The sequence below is a fragment of the Pseudopipra pipra genome, chromosome 1 (assembly GCF_036250125.1).
Source record: "Pseudopipra pipra isolate bDixPip1 chromosome 1, bDixPip1.hap1, whole genome shotgun sequence".
In the NCBI taxonomy this organism is placed as follows: domain Eukaryota; kingdom Metazoa; phylum Chordata; class Aves; order Passeriformes; family Pipridae; genus Pseudopipra; species Pseudopipra pipra.
Genome location: NC_087549.1, coordinates 125,930,629 through 125,949,877, shown reverse-complemented (window position 1 = coordinate 125,949,877; position 19,249 = coordinate 125,930,629). Strand labels below are relative to the sequence as shown.

The 19,249-nt window shown below is 36.4% G+C and overlaps 1 protein-coding gene across 7 annotated transcripts in view; it reads right to left on the bottom strand.

Annotated features, from left to right (window-relative positions):
• Nucleotides 1-19,249, bottom strand: part of CRPPA (CDP-L-ribitol pyrophosphorylase A) — a 112,252-nt gene that overhangs the window by 70,929 nt on the left and 22,074 nt on the right. For all 7 annotated transcript variants that reach the window (XR_010435266.1, XR_010435263.1, XR_010435265.1 and 4 more), the window contains exons 3-4: nt 17,000-17,149; nt 796-900 (exon numbers count right to left, since the gene is read on the bottom strand). Coding sequence is in view for 2 of the 7 variants with exons in the window: in XM_064675923.1 (XP_064531993.1) it covers nt 796-900; nt 17,000-17,149 (255 nt within the window). In the remaining 5 variants the exon portion in view is untranslated. The remainder of the gene's footprint in view (nt 1-795; nt 901-16,999; nt 17,150-19,249) is intronic.

Sequence of the window (19,249 nt, the reverse complement as noted above, 5' to 3'; positions counted from 1 at the left end):
GTAAGATTTATGGTCATACTATTAGAAATCATGTCCCTTTGGAGGAAATTTACCGCCAAAGATAGATGGAGTGATTTGAGCTGCCTCCAGATCCTTCAATGTGCTAATGAATAAAATAAAATAAACTCTTAAAAATTGCATGACACAACAGCTACTGAGAAAGAATAATGTCCCACCATTCAAAACAATGAAATGCAATACTTTCAAGCAGCAGGGATGTATACTTTGGCACCTTTACAGACACCTCCTTTGTTAGTCATCAGGAACCTACAGATTACCAGACAAGGTGAATGATGTTTAAAAATTTTTAGAAGATTTTTTCAAGAGATCTTAAATATTACACTGTTACTGAATGTAATGAAGTGCTCTAAAAATCAAATTGGTGACAGCCAGGTATTTGGCATCAGAGAAAGTGTGATATCCTCATAGGAAAAGTTGAGAAAGATAGGCAAAAGTTATAGAAATAGCAGGAGAAAGCTCATACCATAAAAGAATGTCCTTAGTTTTAGAGATTCTGGATTTATAGTTTTACAGATTGTCAGGTTATTCAAGTACCTAGTTGGTTTTCCTACTTAGAGAAAAATACTGTCTTCATTGATTATCTCTAGTAACATCTGCCCAAGTCTGTCTATAAAAACAAGTTCTAAAAAGGGGTCATGATGATACAAAACCAATTATAAAATTTGAAAGAGAAAAGCCTAACTTACAATTGAAAACACATCTGAATTTTTATGATAATATGCAAATTTTATTAATTTTAAATGATATATAAAAACTAGATATTATTGCCTTTACCTTCCAGAGGTCAGCTGTTCCTTCAACAAGTTTGGCATTTGTTTTACAGTATTTCAGAGCCAGATGCAAACATTCAGTTCCATAATCCAGGTCATAGTCAGTACACTGTAGTAATTAAAAAAGAAAATACATCCTTAATTAGCCTTAAAGAAATCATACTTCTAAGCAGCAACAGATTTGCTTTCATTAATTAAACCTTACATCTCAATAGTCCTAGCCAGAATAATACAACTGTATTAGTTAGGTAGGTTCAGAACGGACGAGAAATCAAAAACTGCTCCAAGAAGCTTATGCCAAATTGTAGGTATCCAGCAGTGTTACATAAGTAAATAAACATTTTATAAGCACAGATGAATTCAATTAGGTGCTGCAAGTATCTTGCTAAACCTTTACATTGTTAACTAAATGAATGAGAAGTTACATGTATAAAAAAAATTTTTGATGGAGTTGAGAGAGGCTTCACCAAAAGACATCATTGACCTTCCAGTGACAAACCTTTAGAGTATGGAAACAAGTTAATAAACTCATGACTCTTCAAATTCCGTGTCTGTGTTGGTTGCTGCATCATCAAAAAAGGATGGTAGTAACTATGAACCTCTGTATTCCTTATGTGATTCCCTCTATCTTTTTCTCCAGTTACCTGTACAAAAATAGCAGTCTCATGGTGCCTCACAAGCCTTGCAGGAAAAAAACCCAAAAAAACCCCCAAAAACACCAGACAAAAAAAAGTTTGTCCACTTTTCATTCACCTAGAAAAGACATTATTCTCTCAACACACCCTTCCCAAGCAGTTCAGCTTCCTATAAGTAGTGATTATAAGAATCCTATTAATGAAAAAACTGAGTAGGGAGCAGAATCTCCTGAGCCAAAACATAGGTAGAAAAGCAGGAACAGTATCCAGTCTCTATTAAAGAGTGAATAGCCAACAGTAAGAACAAGGCAATCATATCTTCTTACTTTCCCAGAATACTCCCTTGGCCTCATATAAAGCTATTATTCTGGCTTCGGAAATCCCTAAAATAAAAACTCCCTGAGGGACACACTGAACCAGAAGTGACTGCCTTAACAGTATTCAGTGAATTACAGGAACCCTGAATTCACCCAATTATTTTTTGAATAGCAGTATTTTTTAGCAGCTGCATCAGGGCACATCTGATTCATCACTCTTTTCATCACATGCTCTGTTGTTCTCACTGAAAAGGGAGTGCAAAACCACCTTCTTAGCCCTTCAAAATACTCCACCACATCTCTTCTCACATCTTCCCACAAATAAGTCATGTTGTGTGTGGAAGTTTTACAAAACTTTGTAAAGGAGGGCAAAACGGTTGATCATTTATCTGCACTTACCTATGAATTTTATTATAACATTCTTCTAAAAACCTTCTTAGTCAGCCCTCATCTCTACTACACAGAAAAAAAATGGGTAACTCCACTTCCTGTTCCAAATTATTTATGAACAAAATAACAGCGCAAATCTCAACAAAGGCCATCATGAAACTCCACTAGTGGTTTACTGCTAAGAGAACTGGTCATGCACTTTACTTTGTTTATCTTCTAACAATCTACTCTGGTAAATACTTACTCTTATCCCAAATCTTTTAAGTTTCCTTAAAGAGTCTTTAGTAAAAGCTTCTGTGGAACATCTTGTTATGCAAGTAGGTTGTTATCAGCTTCAGCAACCTCAAACAAGATGTCAGTTAACTCCTTACAGAATGACAACTAGCTCTGCAATACATAAGCTTTCCTTTACAAAAGCTGAAATAACCCTTCCACTGTATCAAATTTAACCATGTGTCTGCAAATTCATGTTTCGAAGATACCAGTAATTTCCAGTCTCCTCCAGGATTCAAGAAATCAAAATTGTCAAGAATGTAAAAATCTGAGTTAAAGAAGAACCAAATGAGAGTGCTTCAATACAACTTGACTTCTTTATTAATTTCCTCAAGAAGTTTAATAAAACAGATGAAGGATACATTTTTAGTTTCTATTCTTGTTTTATAGCGCATCAGTGATATTCAAGGAATTCATTGGCATGACACGTCTGTATTGTATTACTAACACACACAGATATCTTACAAAAATCATAGTTGTCACTTTTACATTATTTAAATTAGTAATTTTTGTCATTTTAGTTTGTCAGCCCACTTAGAAAAGCAATTTAAATGTTATAGTTCTCTACAGTAGTCTTTAAGCACTTTGAGTTACAAAACAAGAGACACAAGATGACAGAATAACTTAGAAAGGGGTTTCATAAAGACACTTTGGAATATTTTTAAATTATGCAGAAATTACCTATAGTCTTTAAATAAACAAGATACAAAAAAGTTCAACAGAAAATATAAAGGAATAGGGAACTCTAGCTCCAAAATATATAAAATGCAGTAATCCCTCAAGTAAAGAGGTCCAGAGATAAAGTGCCAACAAACCCAGAAATGGTCTAGTAATTCTCAATTCCAAATATTTATTACCAAAATTGCTCCTTTTTTTGGTTTTATTTTTAAGGAAAATTTTCTGGTACAAGAGAAACTATTTTCTATTAATGTGAATAACATACAGATTAAAAAAAAAATATATATTTTTACTTTGCTTCAGAATGGAAAAAAAAACTCAGAAAAAATTAGCTTGAAGGAATTTACTTTTCAATAAAATTAAGTTACATCTTTTTAATATATCAGTAATGAATGCAACTAGGACAAAACTAAGCAATTCCAACTTTTTGGCAAGGTATTAATTACAGTTAATTAGTTGGGAGTGGAGAAATTCCATAAATGGGCTAAAGCATCTTGAGGGTATTGCTGGCTTCAAGGGATGAAATACGACACAAAGCAAAGTAATAATTAAAACCATATTTCACTAACACTTGTATATCATGACATTTACCACTCTTATTATCTGTAATTGTTTCAACCTAAACACATTGTCACAGTGTACTGTTCTGCAAGTCTGATACGCTGATGTCAGAAGAGAACAATGAAATGAAGTACCAGCACAAGACTAGTTTAATTTATATACTATACATACGCTAAACAGCTTCACAAGTGAAATTTTAAATCCATATTTAAAGTGCACAATTCAAAATCTTCTATGTTGCTCTAAGAAATTCAGTTAACAAATTATGCATTATTAGGGAGCACCTATAAAAATAAGTTGTGCATCCAGGCATAGCATCATCAGCCAGTCAAGGGAGGTGACTGTCCCTCTCTGCTCAGCATTGGTGTGGCCTCACCCTGAGTGCTGTGTGCAGTTTTGAGCACCACAATGTAAGAAAGACACAAAGTGCTGAAAGGAGGGCTACAAAGATAGTGAAGAGCCTAGAGGGAGGCCATATGAGGACCTGAGGTCACTTGTCTTGTTTAAACTGGAGAAAAGAAGCCTGAGGGGAAACCTCATTGCAGTCTACAACTTCCTCATGAGGGGAAGCAGAGGCGCAGGCACTGATCTCTTTGGTGACCGCTGACAAGACTCAAGGAAATGGCATGAAGCTGCGTCAGGGGAGGTTTAAGTTGGATATTAGGAAAAGGTTTTTCACCCAGAGGGAAGGAACAGGCTCCTCAGGGAAGTGGTCACAGCACTAAGCCTGACAGAGTTCCAGAAGCATTTGGACACACTCTTGGGCATATGGTGCGATTCTTGGGGTTGTCCTGTGCAGGGCCAGGAGTAGGACTCAGTGACCCTTGTGGTTCACTTTCGACTCAGGATATTCTATGATTCTACAAAAATCTGTGAGGAAAATTCTTACTGACCCAGGTGTGCAACCATTCTCATCCTAAGTCTTCTGTATGTATTTTAGTGTACATCTAGAGTCAATTTACAATACAAAAATCTGTTTAAAACTCCTACTATTTCTAAAGTCTCTTTATGACTGAAAGCCTTTTTAACATAAAGTTTGACAGTGTACAGTTAACTGAGCTTGACATGCACACACAGCTTTGTGAAACAATAGACATAGTTTAAGTTTCAGACCACAGATTTGAAATTGTGGAAACAGCTGGAAATACTGGCACAAAACATATTCACAAAAGAAAGAAAACATATTAGTTTAGCTCTTTAAATGACACAAAAGAAAATATGTTACTTAAAAATGCTTTTGTACTGTACAATATTCAAAGACATTCTAATAGGTGTTTTCGGGAGACTTTTTTGTGGGTGTCTTTTTGTTTATTTGTTTCCCAAGAGTGGCTGTTTGAATAAAATACTATGGGTGGAGAGAGATCCAGAATTTTAGCATTACACCAGTTCTTCTTCCTCTTCCCCCAAAATTAGTTTGAGAATATTTTGAAAAATACAACTTCTTCCTAAAATGCAAGGTATACTGTTGTCGCTTAGAGATGTAAACATGGAACAAGGGGTTAGAGAAAAGAGCAGCTACACAGCCTGTGTGTCCCTGGTACTTACTAATACTCCATATGCTCATTTGTTTCCAATACTTTGAACTCTACTTTATTGTATCTTTATACTGCAAAAAATTTTGAATGGATATATGGAAACCAGTGACAGAACCCAAGGGAATGGCCTGTAGTTGTGTCAGGGGAGGTTTAGGTTGGATATTAGAAAGATTCTTCACCCAGAGGATGGTTGAGTGCTGGAAGGTGGTTGGCTCCCCAGGGAAGTGGTCACAGCACCAAGTCTCAGAGAGTTCAAGAAATGTTTGGACAGTACTCTCAGGCACATGGTGTGACTCCTGGGGATGGTCCTGTGCAGGGATAAGGGTTGGAGTTGATGATCCTTGTGGTTCCCTTCCAACTCAGCAGATTCTGTGATTCTGTAGTAACCATACGACAGAACAAGCATGGATGAAAAAAAAAATCATTACAGCACTATCAGTCTCATATCTTTTCATCATTCCTTAGTTTATAAAAAGGATGCAAAATCAGTATTCTTTATGCATTAACTGATAGAAAATCTTCGGATTTGCTCCTTTGCACAGGTATCATTAAAGCCTGTGTAGAGCCGGCATTTATACTTCGGTAACGATTGACTGATTCATCTTTAGCACTTTTTCCACTGTCAGTAGAGTCTCTGTTTTACTCTCCCATGGAAATCTATTCAATAACAATATCAGAACACTTGCACTTCAAATGCATAACTGATTAACAAAAGCAGAGCTTTATGATTTTTCCAGATCTTTGCAAATCAAGTTTCCACTGCTGAAGGGACAGAATACATCACGAACATTCATCATCAGGAACATTTTACTGAGTTAAAAAAGAAGCAGACTCAAGCTCTTGCTGAACCTGAATTTGCCTATTTTTATTGTATTTCATAAAGATTTTTTTTTTGCCATGCTCATTACCATGGAAACCAAAAAATGCTGAATCCAACAATGGGTTTGGAGCAAGCACTCAGCCTACAGCAATACGCCACAGCTAAATGAGAAATAGCAGAAGAAGCAAAAAGGAGCAAATGTGAATGAGGAAACACTGAGATGAATGAGAGTTCAGATCAGCTCATCTCTGAAACTATTTTTACTGTAGTTAATTATTAAAACTGCTGTGACATACATCCAGATGCAGCAGTACTTCACAGCGAAGAGAACAGATACAGCAATTTACTCTGTAACACAGTTAAGCAAGCCTTGGAGACAACATATAAGCGCACACAACTTTTTCCTAATGTTACTCCCACCAAGTCCACACAAACTAACATAATAAAAATCAGAATACAAGCTAGATGAGGATAAACAATGGCACTGGTATGAAGAAGAAATACTTGATGCAACTAAGACATAGGTATTAGTCAGACTGACTTCATAAAATGGGTAGGTACTGAGTAACTGTGAGACAGTGTTGATTTTTCTGATATCAGAAAAGGACTGTGTAAGGGGAGGCTCAGCTTGGACATTAGGAGCAATTTCTTCACAGAAAGGATGATTAGACATTGGAATGGACTGCCCAGGGAGGTGGTGGAAGGCATTTAAGCTGTCCTTGAAGGCATTTAAGGAAAGACTGGACATGGCACTCAGTGCCATGGTCTAATTGACATGGTGGTGTTCAAAGGTTGGACTCCATGATCTCAGAAGTCTTTTCCAACAAAATTGGTTCAGGATGAATCTGTGTGACAAAGAAGTCATTTTGAGTATGCAGCGGAACATGGAATTTCAGAGCTCATATAAAATTTCAGTTTTTTAAAAAGTTGTATTTTATTTACAGTGTGAAGAAATAAGAAAATGATAATATTCTACGTGACAACAGCAGCAGTCAAAGTACTGTGTCAGGACTCACTGTTTACAGTTTCAAAATTATCTTGTAAATTGGAAAAATACTTGGAAAGGAACTATATAGACAAGACAAAGACAAGAAACATCTTGTCCTAGTATAGAAAAATACAGACTATTTAGGTTATTCTAAAAACATGTAAAGAAGTAACTGTTCACATTTTTCCAGTAAAAAGATTTCTAAATATATCAAGTTCTAAAATTAAGAGAGAATTTAAGCAAGCTTGGAAACAGAGGTGAGCCAAATTCAGGCCAAGTTAAAATGCTTTTTTTTTTAACAGATAAGATTTTTTTTTTAACAGATAAGATTATTTACTTCAGAAAAATCACCTCTTGAAATTATGCAAGATTGGTCCTTTTCCTTTCAATACAATAAACTGTCAATAACAAAGAGAGGAAAACTTCTAGCATCACTACCTTGTCTTCTTCTTTGCTATCTCAGAACAAGCAGAAGACGACAATTTAGGTCAGTGGTCTCCCATATGCTGGATACCAGGATTCTCACTCAGTATTCTGCATTTTCTGAGCCTGTGCCAAACAGGTGATTCTTGTGGATACAGGACACTTACCAGGGCAAATCCACTGACACTTACAACAACATTCTCATAAACCAGTCTAACTTTCAACTCAAATAACTGCAGTGTTCCCTTAATGTACATCTTCCAAATTACATCTAAAGACAAAGTGCCTTTTCACTGCCACAGAGATGCCAGATTTCACCCAGGGAGTGGAAGCTTTGCACCACTGCACCAAACAGTTCCAAGAGCTAATATGTGAATTTGCAAAATGCTGTTAGATCCTACAGGATGAGTAGTGACATCAAATGGAAGCAATTATCCCATTAGCAAAAAACCTTTTTTTTTCCTTATGCAAGGCATCAGAATCTCTCCAAACATTCTTGTGGCAGAAATTAATTAAGGCAAGGTGGGGATTCAGACAATATCCTGGCTCTACCATTCTGCCAAAGAACTAATCAAGTACAGAGCAATCTAAACTAGCATAGTTTTCTCAATAGACCACCAATCTAGTTTCAGTTTTTGAATAAAAGAAAGCATTACTGACAAAATTAATTTAGCATATTTACCCTGAAAAGCATTCCGTAGAATTGGGCAGGTTTTAAGGATGCGGAAAAACTATTTATTCCTCTAAATTTTAGGACAAAGTTGCCAGGGTAAAAAGATGCCAGACAGGCATGGAGGAGGGCTCTGCAGAGGGCCCTGGACAGACTGGAGAGTTGGGCTGATTCCAACAGGATGAGGTTCAACAAGGCCAAGTGCCGGGTCCTCCACTTTGGCCACAACAACCCCCTGCAGTGCTACAGGCTGGGCACAGAGTGGCTGGAGAGCAGCCAGGCAGAAAGGGACCTGGGAGTTTGGATTGACAGGAAGCTGAACATGAGCCAGCAGTGTGCCCAGGTGGCCAAGAAGGCCAATGGCATCCTGGCCTGCATCAGGAACAGGACCAGGGAAGTGATTCTTCCCCTGTACTCAGCGCTGGTGAGGCCACACCTGGAGTACTGTGTCCAGTTCTGGGCCCCTCAGTTCAGGAAGGATATTGAGGTGCTGGAGCAGGTCCAGAGAAAAGCATCAAGGCTGGTGAAGGGACTCGAGCAGAAGTCCTGTGAGGAGAGGCTGAGGGAGCTGGGGTTGTTTAGCCTGGAGAAAAGGAGGCTCAGGGGAGACCTCATCACTCTCTACAACTCCCTGAAAGGAGGTTTTAGCCAGGTGGGGGTTGGTCTCTTCTCCCAGGCAGCTATCAGTAAGACAAGAGGGCATGGTCTTAAGCTCTGCCATGGGAGGTTTAGGTTGGATATTAGGAAGAAATTCTTTACAGAGAGGGTAATCAGGCACTGGAATGGGCTGCCCTGGGAAGTGGTGGATTGTCCGTCCCTGAGGTTTTTAAGATGAGACTGGATGTGGCACTTAGTGCCACAGTCTAGTAACCGTGGCAGTGTTGGATCAAGGGTTGGACTTGATGATCTCAGAGGTCCCTTCCAACCCAGCTGATTCTATGATTCTATGAAGTATAACTGTGAGATCTCTTTGGAAAATATCTCAGAACTACAACCTGAAGACTGTATAAAATTTGCATATATTCATTTAGATGAGGTTGACAACCCTGCATTTAAGCAACAGTCTGTGTGCATCTGTCTGAAGATGAACAGAGAAAGGAAGAACAAAATCTCTGCAAAAATACACTATTAAAAAAGTAGCTGTATTGCAATTTTGCATCAAAACAAACAAAAACAAGATTACCAGTTTTTAGCATGAATTAAATGAACAGAACTCAGGTTCTACTGAAATTCCAGATAAATAAATTTTTAAAATGTGACTACAGCAAGACATAAAATCTCAGCTGAAATGGACCACAACAATGAAAGAGTGCTGTTCATAAAGCAGAAACTTCTCATGCAAAAAGAAATAGATTTTCTTTTAAGAGCTACACAGATTTCCTTGTCAAACAATCATAATCCCAATGACACATGGACAAATCAGCAGAAAGGCCTCCTTTTGATAGGTTATTTCACACGCTTAGACTGCACATTGAAAAACACAGATATTTGCCACCTTGATACCAGTAGTACACAGCTACTTAAAAACAGGGGTAGGAATTTCAACAAACTATTCAGCCAAGTAGGTTGACTTGGATCAACCGAGTAGATAGTTATACTAAAACTGTAACTACCTGTTACGTTTCACAGGCAGACAGAAGAACACTGCCCTTAGGACTTCATACAAAGAAGAACATTGGTTCTGTCTTCATACAAATCATACAATGAGATTACTATCATTCTAGCTAGCTCTTGTCTAATTCACAAATCACTTCTTTATTCAGCATTTCAGAATACCTTTAAAGAGAAGGAAGAAAACCTATAGAAACAAACTGGAATGCAGAATTAGGACAAATACAACAAAGAAGTACATGGCATGTATTTATAAGACCTGAACATATAACTACAAAATACAAAAGCAAAGTGAGTGACCAAAGTTGGGGATGGTGGAGAGCATACAGAAACTGTAAAATGCATTTGAATAAGAATGACATAAAATGACCATCCTTACAATACAATACACTCAATAAAAGATACCTGGTGCTTTTTTTAAAAAGGCAACAGTCAAGAAACAATCCGTTACAGCTTGTGATAAAAACTAAATATCTTACATATTTTTTGTCATATGTTAAAAATAATGGTGATCTCTTTGTCAGTGTTTTTACAGTACAACATAAACAGCTCTGAGCCATATCACCAATTCATGATGGAATAGCATCCTCCAAGTGAAAAAAAAAATTTCTCCAAGTGAATGTTTACAGGAGATAAATATTAAGCTGTTCAGCTTTGCCACAACTTACATGCCTTGACATACACAAAGTTTCGTGTTTGGTGAATGTTAAAAATAAAGGTTGAGGTGTCTTGAAGATTCAGGTATCTTTAATCTTGGCAGGGGGGTGAGAAGTGGTTTTTTCCAGGATTCCAGCATAGAATTAAATGCCCAAATTCTGTCTCACTTATATTTTTGACCCTACAGTCCTTTTTCTGAATCTGATCCTTGCTCCGAAAGTTGCCAAGGTCTTAGTTAACAATTTGTCCGCTACTGTGCATCTAATCGCCTGTTGCTTCTGGCAATAATAATGTAACAGACATAGATTTCTTTAACAAAAAATGAAGCCACAGGAAAATCCCCAAATCAGTCGAGACATTTTGCCTCGAAGGTCTTGCCTGACCTATGCCAAAATATTGCTAAACTGCTACAGCTGCTACAGAGGATACTAAAATGCTCCACACGTTTCAAAAAGAATCCCAGTAAAGTTATGCCCTTTCAAAAAGCACTTTAGAAGTTTACAAAATCCACATGGAATACAATCCCTATTATTTACATACAGAAAAGACAATACTTTGAGCAAATACTTCTACAATGAGCCTAACAATAGCCAACTTCCCTTCTTACTCTGGCAAAATCTTCCCTGAACATTCACAGGGGTTTGTTAGAGAACAATTTGGGGATTTCCTTTTCTTCTACTAATGAACAGGTTGGACAGTTTGCAGAATATCTCAACCCCATCTGCAAACATCTTGTAATAATTATTTTGGGGAGTGGAAGAACATCTGCCTTCCAGAATCCAGCATCAAAGTATTTGCATGATTCTTCCTGACACACTATTGTTTTGTATCTTGTCATTACTATGTTTATATATAGCAGCTCTCTCCTATGCAGGCAGATGTTGTAATGCCCTATAAGTAAATGTGATTGCTTATTATTTAAAAAGTGGTTAATGTTAGCTATGAACAGATATACTAATCCAGTGTATTTTTGGGACCAAAAAGTACTAATCTCTACGTAGTTTCTGTGTAGATTGGATAGAATCCCTAAGATCAGTCTGATCTGTGTGGATATCTGTAAGGAAGTTATAGCCATGTATTATCAGCGAAACATCTCTAAAACGCGTTGAAGCTCATTCTCCTTCAATGAGTATTCCTGTTTCCTGTGCCTATTTTTTTTTTTTTACTTCAGCTTCATTCTGATTAGCTAAATATAAACTTCTATAATCTGCAAAAGTCTGCTATCAACACATGATTAAACTAACTACATATGCAATACAAACACTCCCCCAAAAAAGGTGTAGCTCTTGTGGCAAATTTTCCCAGGTTCAGCAGATCTTGAGGATAATCATAAAATAATATAGAAACGATTAGCAGAAAAACAAAAAAGGTGTATATCAAAATAATTTTTCTTAAAATTACAGTTTTTATGAAATCATCCCTCTATTTTTAAACAGTGATCACACTTTGCCATGCCATCCACATGTGAAGGATTCCTGCAGAATACCCTTCTAACACGTCCCTCTCTTTTTTCAGCTTTTGTGTGGAGCTATTCTTTCTCATAAGGTCCTTGGCTTCACTGGACTGGTCACACTGGTGACCCCCAGCATTCATGCTGACAACTCTCTAACCACCACATCAATCTTCCCTAGGCTGTTTATTTACATCTCTGACATAGAAGCTGTTCAGAATCTTCTACATATCACTCCTCTCCTGCTTCCATTTTCAGTTGTTTCTCTGCCAAATCATGAAAGGTAAAGCTTTTTAGATGTTTCTACTACGTTCCTTGCTTTAGCAGACACCATTCAAATGCTCAGTGCTTTGTTAAGTCTGGTTATTTCAGCCTTTATATATTGTGGTTGTGTTACTTTGTAGGGTAATGTGACATGACACAACAAGATGCTCTGTGTTAAAGAAAAAAGATCTCTGAGATCTCTGTGCATTTCACAATATGTCAGAAACAAGTATTACAGAAATCAGTCTCAGCCTACTTTGATTAGAGGAAAAAAGTAGTCTACCTGACTTCCTGATACTCTAATTCCTTAAAAACATACTGCTCCGGGGAACACTTGACTTCTGGTAAGTGAAGTCTTCCCCACCCGTGTAGGATCATACTTCACATTTGTTCCTATTTAAATTAAAAAGCTAAACAGAAACATGAAACTATTTTAAGCAAAAATGAACAAGTCTGGTCTAAGGAGTCTATCCCTTTATTTACTATCTTTGGAAGAGGTGGATTTTCAATTAACACTTTTAACTTTTCTGATTTCCCTTAGGGTTGATAAGAATAGAAAAGAAACATGTATTTTAAAAAATCAGGAACTTAATTATTAACATAATAAAATAAAAATAATAAGAAAACATCCAGCTAGCTGATTTTGTTCCAGGTATATAAGAATTGAAGTAAATCATGGGTTCTGCCATTTTTTATAACTTTTCCACAGGTTTTACTAGTTACTAGAGATTTGGATTTTTTATTTTAAAAAATTTAACTTGTCCACTACTAATATCCACTACTGCGGATCATTACGTTGTGCAGGAAATGAGAACTCACAAATTAGGACATACCAAAACTAAGAGTACTGATGCAACAGTACATTTATCTGCTTAACAAATTTCTATATCCTTCTACTCAAAAACCCAAGGAAAACCCCTGGCTAAGGTAAAGCCTCCTGCTTGAGAGACATCACACACAGTATAAATACAGTTCTTTCTCCCCTTGCACCTGTTTGCATCTGTCACTTTTCCACCTTGGGTCACATATGCATCATACAAATAAAAGCTGTAACTTTCATAAATTTTATAAATTTTACAAATTGAAGGGCATGAAAGCACTGCTATATTTCCTAAGCTGGACACAGAGATTTGCAATAAAAATTGTTAAACAGTGTCACATACAATCAGGTGCCTGTACCTGCCAAAATCAGACTATGACTGATAATTTACTACAGCCAAGTACTCTATCTAATGACATGTAAGTCAGATTAGTGAGGCCTTTTAAGATCAAGATATTATTTTAGTCCCACTGGCTGTTGTGGACTCTGAACAGCTGCTTAATAATTTCAATATGGACTTTAAACATTTTTAGTCTGTCTTATGTGACGTCCAGTACAGCAGACAAGACATATCCTGAGTTAAAAGTGGCAGAAACCTTATAAAATGTTAAAATAAATATCATTGCTCTGGAGCAGAAGGAGTAGATATTTCCTAAACTGGTCTTCTGATCCTGTTGCATTGGAGCAATTTTCAACGGAGGTAAAAGAACACAAAAGAGTTTTCCCTTCCCTGTTGCACCTCCATTTACCTGCCTCATCAAAAAAGGCCTTTCACCATGAAACAATAATGCTTCTCAAGTTGCTTGCATTCCCCAAATAAAAAAGTGAAAATATAGGACATCTGAATATCTTTTTTTTCCTCGCTAGCATATATCAGACATTATAAAAAAAAAGGTTGCTTTTACCACTGATGTTAAAACTCATACTAACTGAAAAAGCCTAAGACTATTTTAAGGAAATATTTTCATAAAACTATACTATGGTTTCAGTATGGTTAAAATAATATTCAAAATTAACCATCAAAAAACCTAACAATATCCAGAACCTCACCAAAAAGCGATGAAGAATGTTTTTTTTAATGATCTCTCAAAGCCATTACAAAGACAACAGAATGCATGCGATATTTGAGCAATAAAATTTAAAAGGTTTCAACAGCACTACTATAAAGCTGAGAAGTTAATAGTTATGATGCCAGAAATCTTGACATCATTGCAGTTAAATCAGAAAGTAACATATATCTGAAAAAGATCTGTTTAGAATATGTATGTTGTAGCCAATAAAGACGTGAGAGTGAAAAGTAAATTGAGATCCAGCACACGAAAATGAAATGCATCACAACGAAATGCATGTGAACAACCTGGCTGAATGTCTTCAAAATCCATGCTGGATTTTTGGTGCCAAATGTAAAGGGGATTTACTGTAACACGCATATATTTCAAGATAATATTGTAAACCAGTCTTCAGTATTTGTACATAAAATTATTTGAAGTAGATTCAAAAGGGTATGTATTCTTCCCCAAATCATTACTATCTTTTTTTTTTCATTTGAGCAAGAAATGGCAAATGTTTTCTAAGGAAATGACTTAATTTGGTAAAGATCATACAAAAGCATTTTTTCATATTTTAATAGCGCTAAATTTCTAGTTCTAAATAAATTTAAAACAGCAACAAAAGGAGAAGCGGCTCTAGTCTGGTCTGCCCAGATTGGTACCAGACAAGAAAAGACAAAATAGATGGCAAACCTGTAAGGATCAGAGAACTGACCTTTAACTGAATTTTGCAACTTTGTGGTCAATATACTCAGTGATCTTATGTTCATGAAAGAGAACACTTCTGGAAGTAAACACTGTAAACCTACCTACTCACATCAGATGATGTATTTAAATAGAGATGGAGTTTAAAAGCAGCATTCCGCATTACCCGCACTGTAACTGAAAAGCCTATGTTACCTGAAGCAATAATTCAAATGGACAGTTTCTCTCTAAGGAATACGTGTTTGACTGTTGTTTTTCCCTATACTGTTGTTGCAAAAAGGTCACAACTGTATAAAATACACAGGAGTGGAATCATGATCTCATGCCAAGTCAGTCAAAATGAATGCCATTCCCAGCTTTGTGAATGACTTGCAACATTAGTAACAAAATTATTTTCTCTTTTTTGTTCATCTGTACAATAACACTTGCCTTCACCAGGTTGTTGTGGGAATTAATTATGGATATGTTAATATTTAGGAAGCATCATAAGCTGCATCCATTCCTACAAAAATTCGTCCTACAGTAGCTTGACTGTTTTTCAGGACAACAATTATCTATCTTTTTTTATTTGTTTGTACAGTTCTCAGAACAATAGGGTCTTAATCCTTGACTTGGACAGCTAGACACCATTGAAACATAAATAATTAGAAAACAATATGAGTTGAGAGGTTTTAGTGAAGTGTTACACTTCCCAGGGTTCCAAGGCACAGAGCATTTAAATGACCAGAATTTAGCCAAAACAAAGGGAACTGGGGACAAGGAACCATAGCTTTGGTTGCTTCTAACAACTTTGGTGGCTTGTTCTTGAAAGAGCAGGGATACAAAAAAGAAGGCTGCTGGAATGCATCTGTGAGAAAACAACACTACTTAGAGGAGCATGGGGACTGCAAATATAGTTGTCTTTTCAGTGAGGCATTTAGGGCAAGAGCTTTTTATGTATTTGCCAGCTCTACTGTATCTGAAAATTATGAACAAACACAGTAGAAAAAATGGGGGGTTTTTTGGGTGGGGTGTTTTGAGAAACAGCATATAAACACACAATTTGCCAAAAGAGAAACACATCAACAAGAAAGAAACAGCTACCAACGGTAGCCGTTTTCTCTTGAGATGTGTTCTGTGCACATCTAGGCTGCCTTTATCATGAGTATACCCACTACATTCAAGGTGGAGTCTCCAGAAGTATTAGCTGTGTGTCATGATATACACCAAGAACATCCTCCTGCTTCCTATCAGAAGTAAAAACGTTGGAGCCAGTCCAAGTGCTTGAGTAGCTCCTAATTTGGTCCTTCATCTACAGCATCTAATAGCTTCAAGTACCAAGCATAAAGGGTATGACATGGAGTTTGTGCCAACATTTCCAAGTAAAACAATTACTGAACAATTAAGTAACAATTTCTTCTTCATTGCCTGTCCTCACATTTGTTATGTTGTTGGTGACTTCTAAGCTTTGTACTCTCTGAAAGTGAGTATAAGAAATATGGACTTGTTTAGAAATGAAAGACTGATGGGAAGCATGACTGCCAGCACTAATGTGAAAAATAATTCCTTCCAAGTGACAAATGAAGAAATGCTCTGCTTCCAGTCAGGCTGGAAGATACCTGGAGGACAAGCAATTTCCACAAGGTGATGAATGAAAAGGAAGTAGAATGCTGAGACGAAAGGCTGGAGTGCTTCCAGCAAAACATGAATGTAGGGTGCGGCAAATGAAAGCAGTCTTCAGGGCAGAAAAAGGGAAAAGAGTCAGGTTTAATACACCACCTACAATTTTTATTTTCCTAAATAAAGGAATTAAAGCAATTAAAACAATATATTAGGAAAAAAATGGAGAATTGCAATAGAGACTATGTAAACATTATTTTCAACCACTAATCAGACTATGTAGAATACACATGCAACAAGAAACAAATTAAACATTTACCCAGATATAGCAAATTAATATTATCCCAATATTTTAGAACAGCCTGTATCCCATTAAATTATTATATAATGTCATTATTACATTGTGCATCCAAAACTCTTTGATACTCTCAGTAAACAATACATACTTAATATATACATAATTTTAAACACATTAACCCACTCCTTTAAGTAATCTACTTAATGCACAATAAAAATTATGGCAAATATGTCTTTCCAACTGTTTAGATCCATCAACCTCTCTTGTATTTGCAGTTTGATATGAAAAAAACTTCAACAGATTAGAACGATAAGGCTTTTTCAAAAGACTGAGAAGCAATATGCATAGTTTGACGTGATCTGAAATAGATGCTGAATCTCTGTTTTTGAAAAAAGAGAAATAAAGTTATCTTTCTTTCTAACTGAATTAAATTGAAAAAAGTCTTAGAAAGTCCTAATATCTTACCTGTTGATATGCTTCATAGATTACATCAAACAAGAAAGCTTGAGGCATTTCACTCGCTCTGTACCTGGCACGTTCTAATGAGTGGTCTAAACAGCCATCTGCAGCAGAGGCAACAACAGTAGAAACTAGAGGACGAATTGCTCCTGCTGCCTGTGGAACAAAACACAAAGAGAAACCTAAATGTTATTAATATTAATCTATATGAGATAGCTGTAGTCAAAAAAAGCTTTAAAATACATTTTTTCCCTTCTTTATCTTTCTACATCTCATAATGCATGTCATACTACCTAGTCTGTGTGACACTTTCAACACTAACATAGGAATGGAGGACTGTATAAGTACACATGGAGGGACAATTTACAAAAAAAATCTTAAGTCCTTCATATCTACTGCAAATACTCTTACAGATCTGAAATGTTCATTTTTCAGACTTTCTTCTGCATACACAGCAGGTGGTTTCTGTGAGGACAATTCTAGGCCTATTCAGATATCAAACAGCAGCAGACACATCTGAGAGGTCTTGACAATCTACAATACCTATTGCTTTCACAGACTTCAATTTGGCTAAACTGCTCAAAAACAATATACAAGAAAACTTTCAGATAATTGAGCTTGTTCCTCTGTTTGAATTCACCCTGTGAAATACTGAGCAACCACACTTACCAGTGAAATCACAGGGAACGCAGCATTTACATCTGAAAGTATTCCATATCAAGCAGCACTATGCTCTAGAACAGATACTTAAATGCTTATATTTCAGTTTCAGTTTTACTTAGGTTTGAAACTAATTAAACACATATCTTTGATCTTTTCATCAACATATAGTATTAAAGATCTATGGCATCTCTGAAGCAGAACTCTCCTAGCTGTCTTTAGGCATTCTGATACACCCACACTGCATCAGTCACTTATCAAATGTTCACATGAACTTTAGGAGAAGCTTAAAACAACTTGGACAAAAGTTGTCCATACAATAATGAAGAAAAAGTGCAGTGGCAGAACACTGCTTATCAAGTCACAGAGCAAACAGCATGCTCCCCAATGATGCTAACCATTGAGAATGGCATGTTCACACTATACTGTTTATTAATAATTTTTAAGAATAATAAAAAAGAATAATTGATGCTGTTTCAAAACATTTGGAACTATACAACATCTTAAACCAGGATACCTAGAAAATCATCCCAATGCCTAATTCTGCCACTTTTCACAGCAGCCTCGGAAGATTTTCTGAGGCTTCATGAATTTTGACACAGAAAAAGAATAGGTCCCTTATCCCATAACAGCACTGCTATTAATGATTTTATTTATCTCTGTTGGCAAATCCTGCCCTCATACATGAGTCCTGTCCATTCTTAGAAGATTTCTGACCTCAAATAAGCATACAGTGGTAGAACGAGACAAAAAAGTGAGTCCAAAATTTTTGTACTCTCAGAAGAAAAGAACTAGTTGTCTTCCCTCCCCCTTTCACACTACTTAACAATAAAACAAAGGGGAATGCAGTCAGAGTGTTGAGCCCTTTATGAGCTCTAAATCACAGCTCCTTAGTTCATTCTTTTACAGAATAAGAACAGACATATGAACCAATTTCTCACGCCCAAAGAGTTCTGATATGCATGAGCTACCGGGAAGGGTGAAGGGAGAGAAAAGATTCAAAAGATTCGTGTGACAGGAGAAATATCTGAACTACTTTCTCAAAATCTGAAAAGCACTTTTACTTTCTAATACATGGAAAAAGATATCTATATAAAACACCACACAGAGCAAAACACTATCATCCAATGGCAAAATGTGGTACAGAAAGATCAGAAAAACTGTGAAATCACAGAACTGTCTGTCTCTTAAGAGGTAATCTAGTTCTTCTTTCTGACCCAGGCAGGATCAATTTTACTTCTGTAACAGAAAAGACAAACTGAGAAAACTAAACACCACTATAATTTTAGTAATACATCAATGTATTAAATGAGGTGTAAATTTAACAGACGTACTTAGAGCAAAAGCTCTGCATAGCAGAAGTAGAGAGACTAAATTATCTGCAACTTGTCCCCTATTTCCTATGATTCAAGGACATGGATTATTACATCTATATCCCAGCTGCTGGGCATTTGGACTATGTTATTTTGCTCTGCCGTCATATTTTAATTGGTCAGACACACACACAAAAATTGTAAAATTAGAAGGTCATGGGAAAAGAGAGGGAGCAGTATGCTAGCCACAGCTTTTCTGTAATTAGCTGTATATTTGATTTTT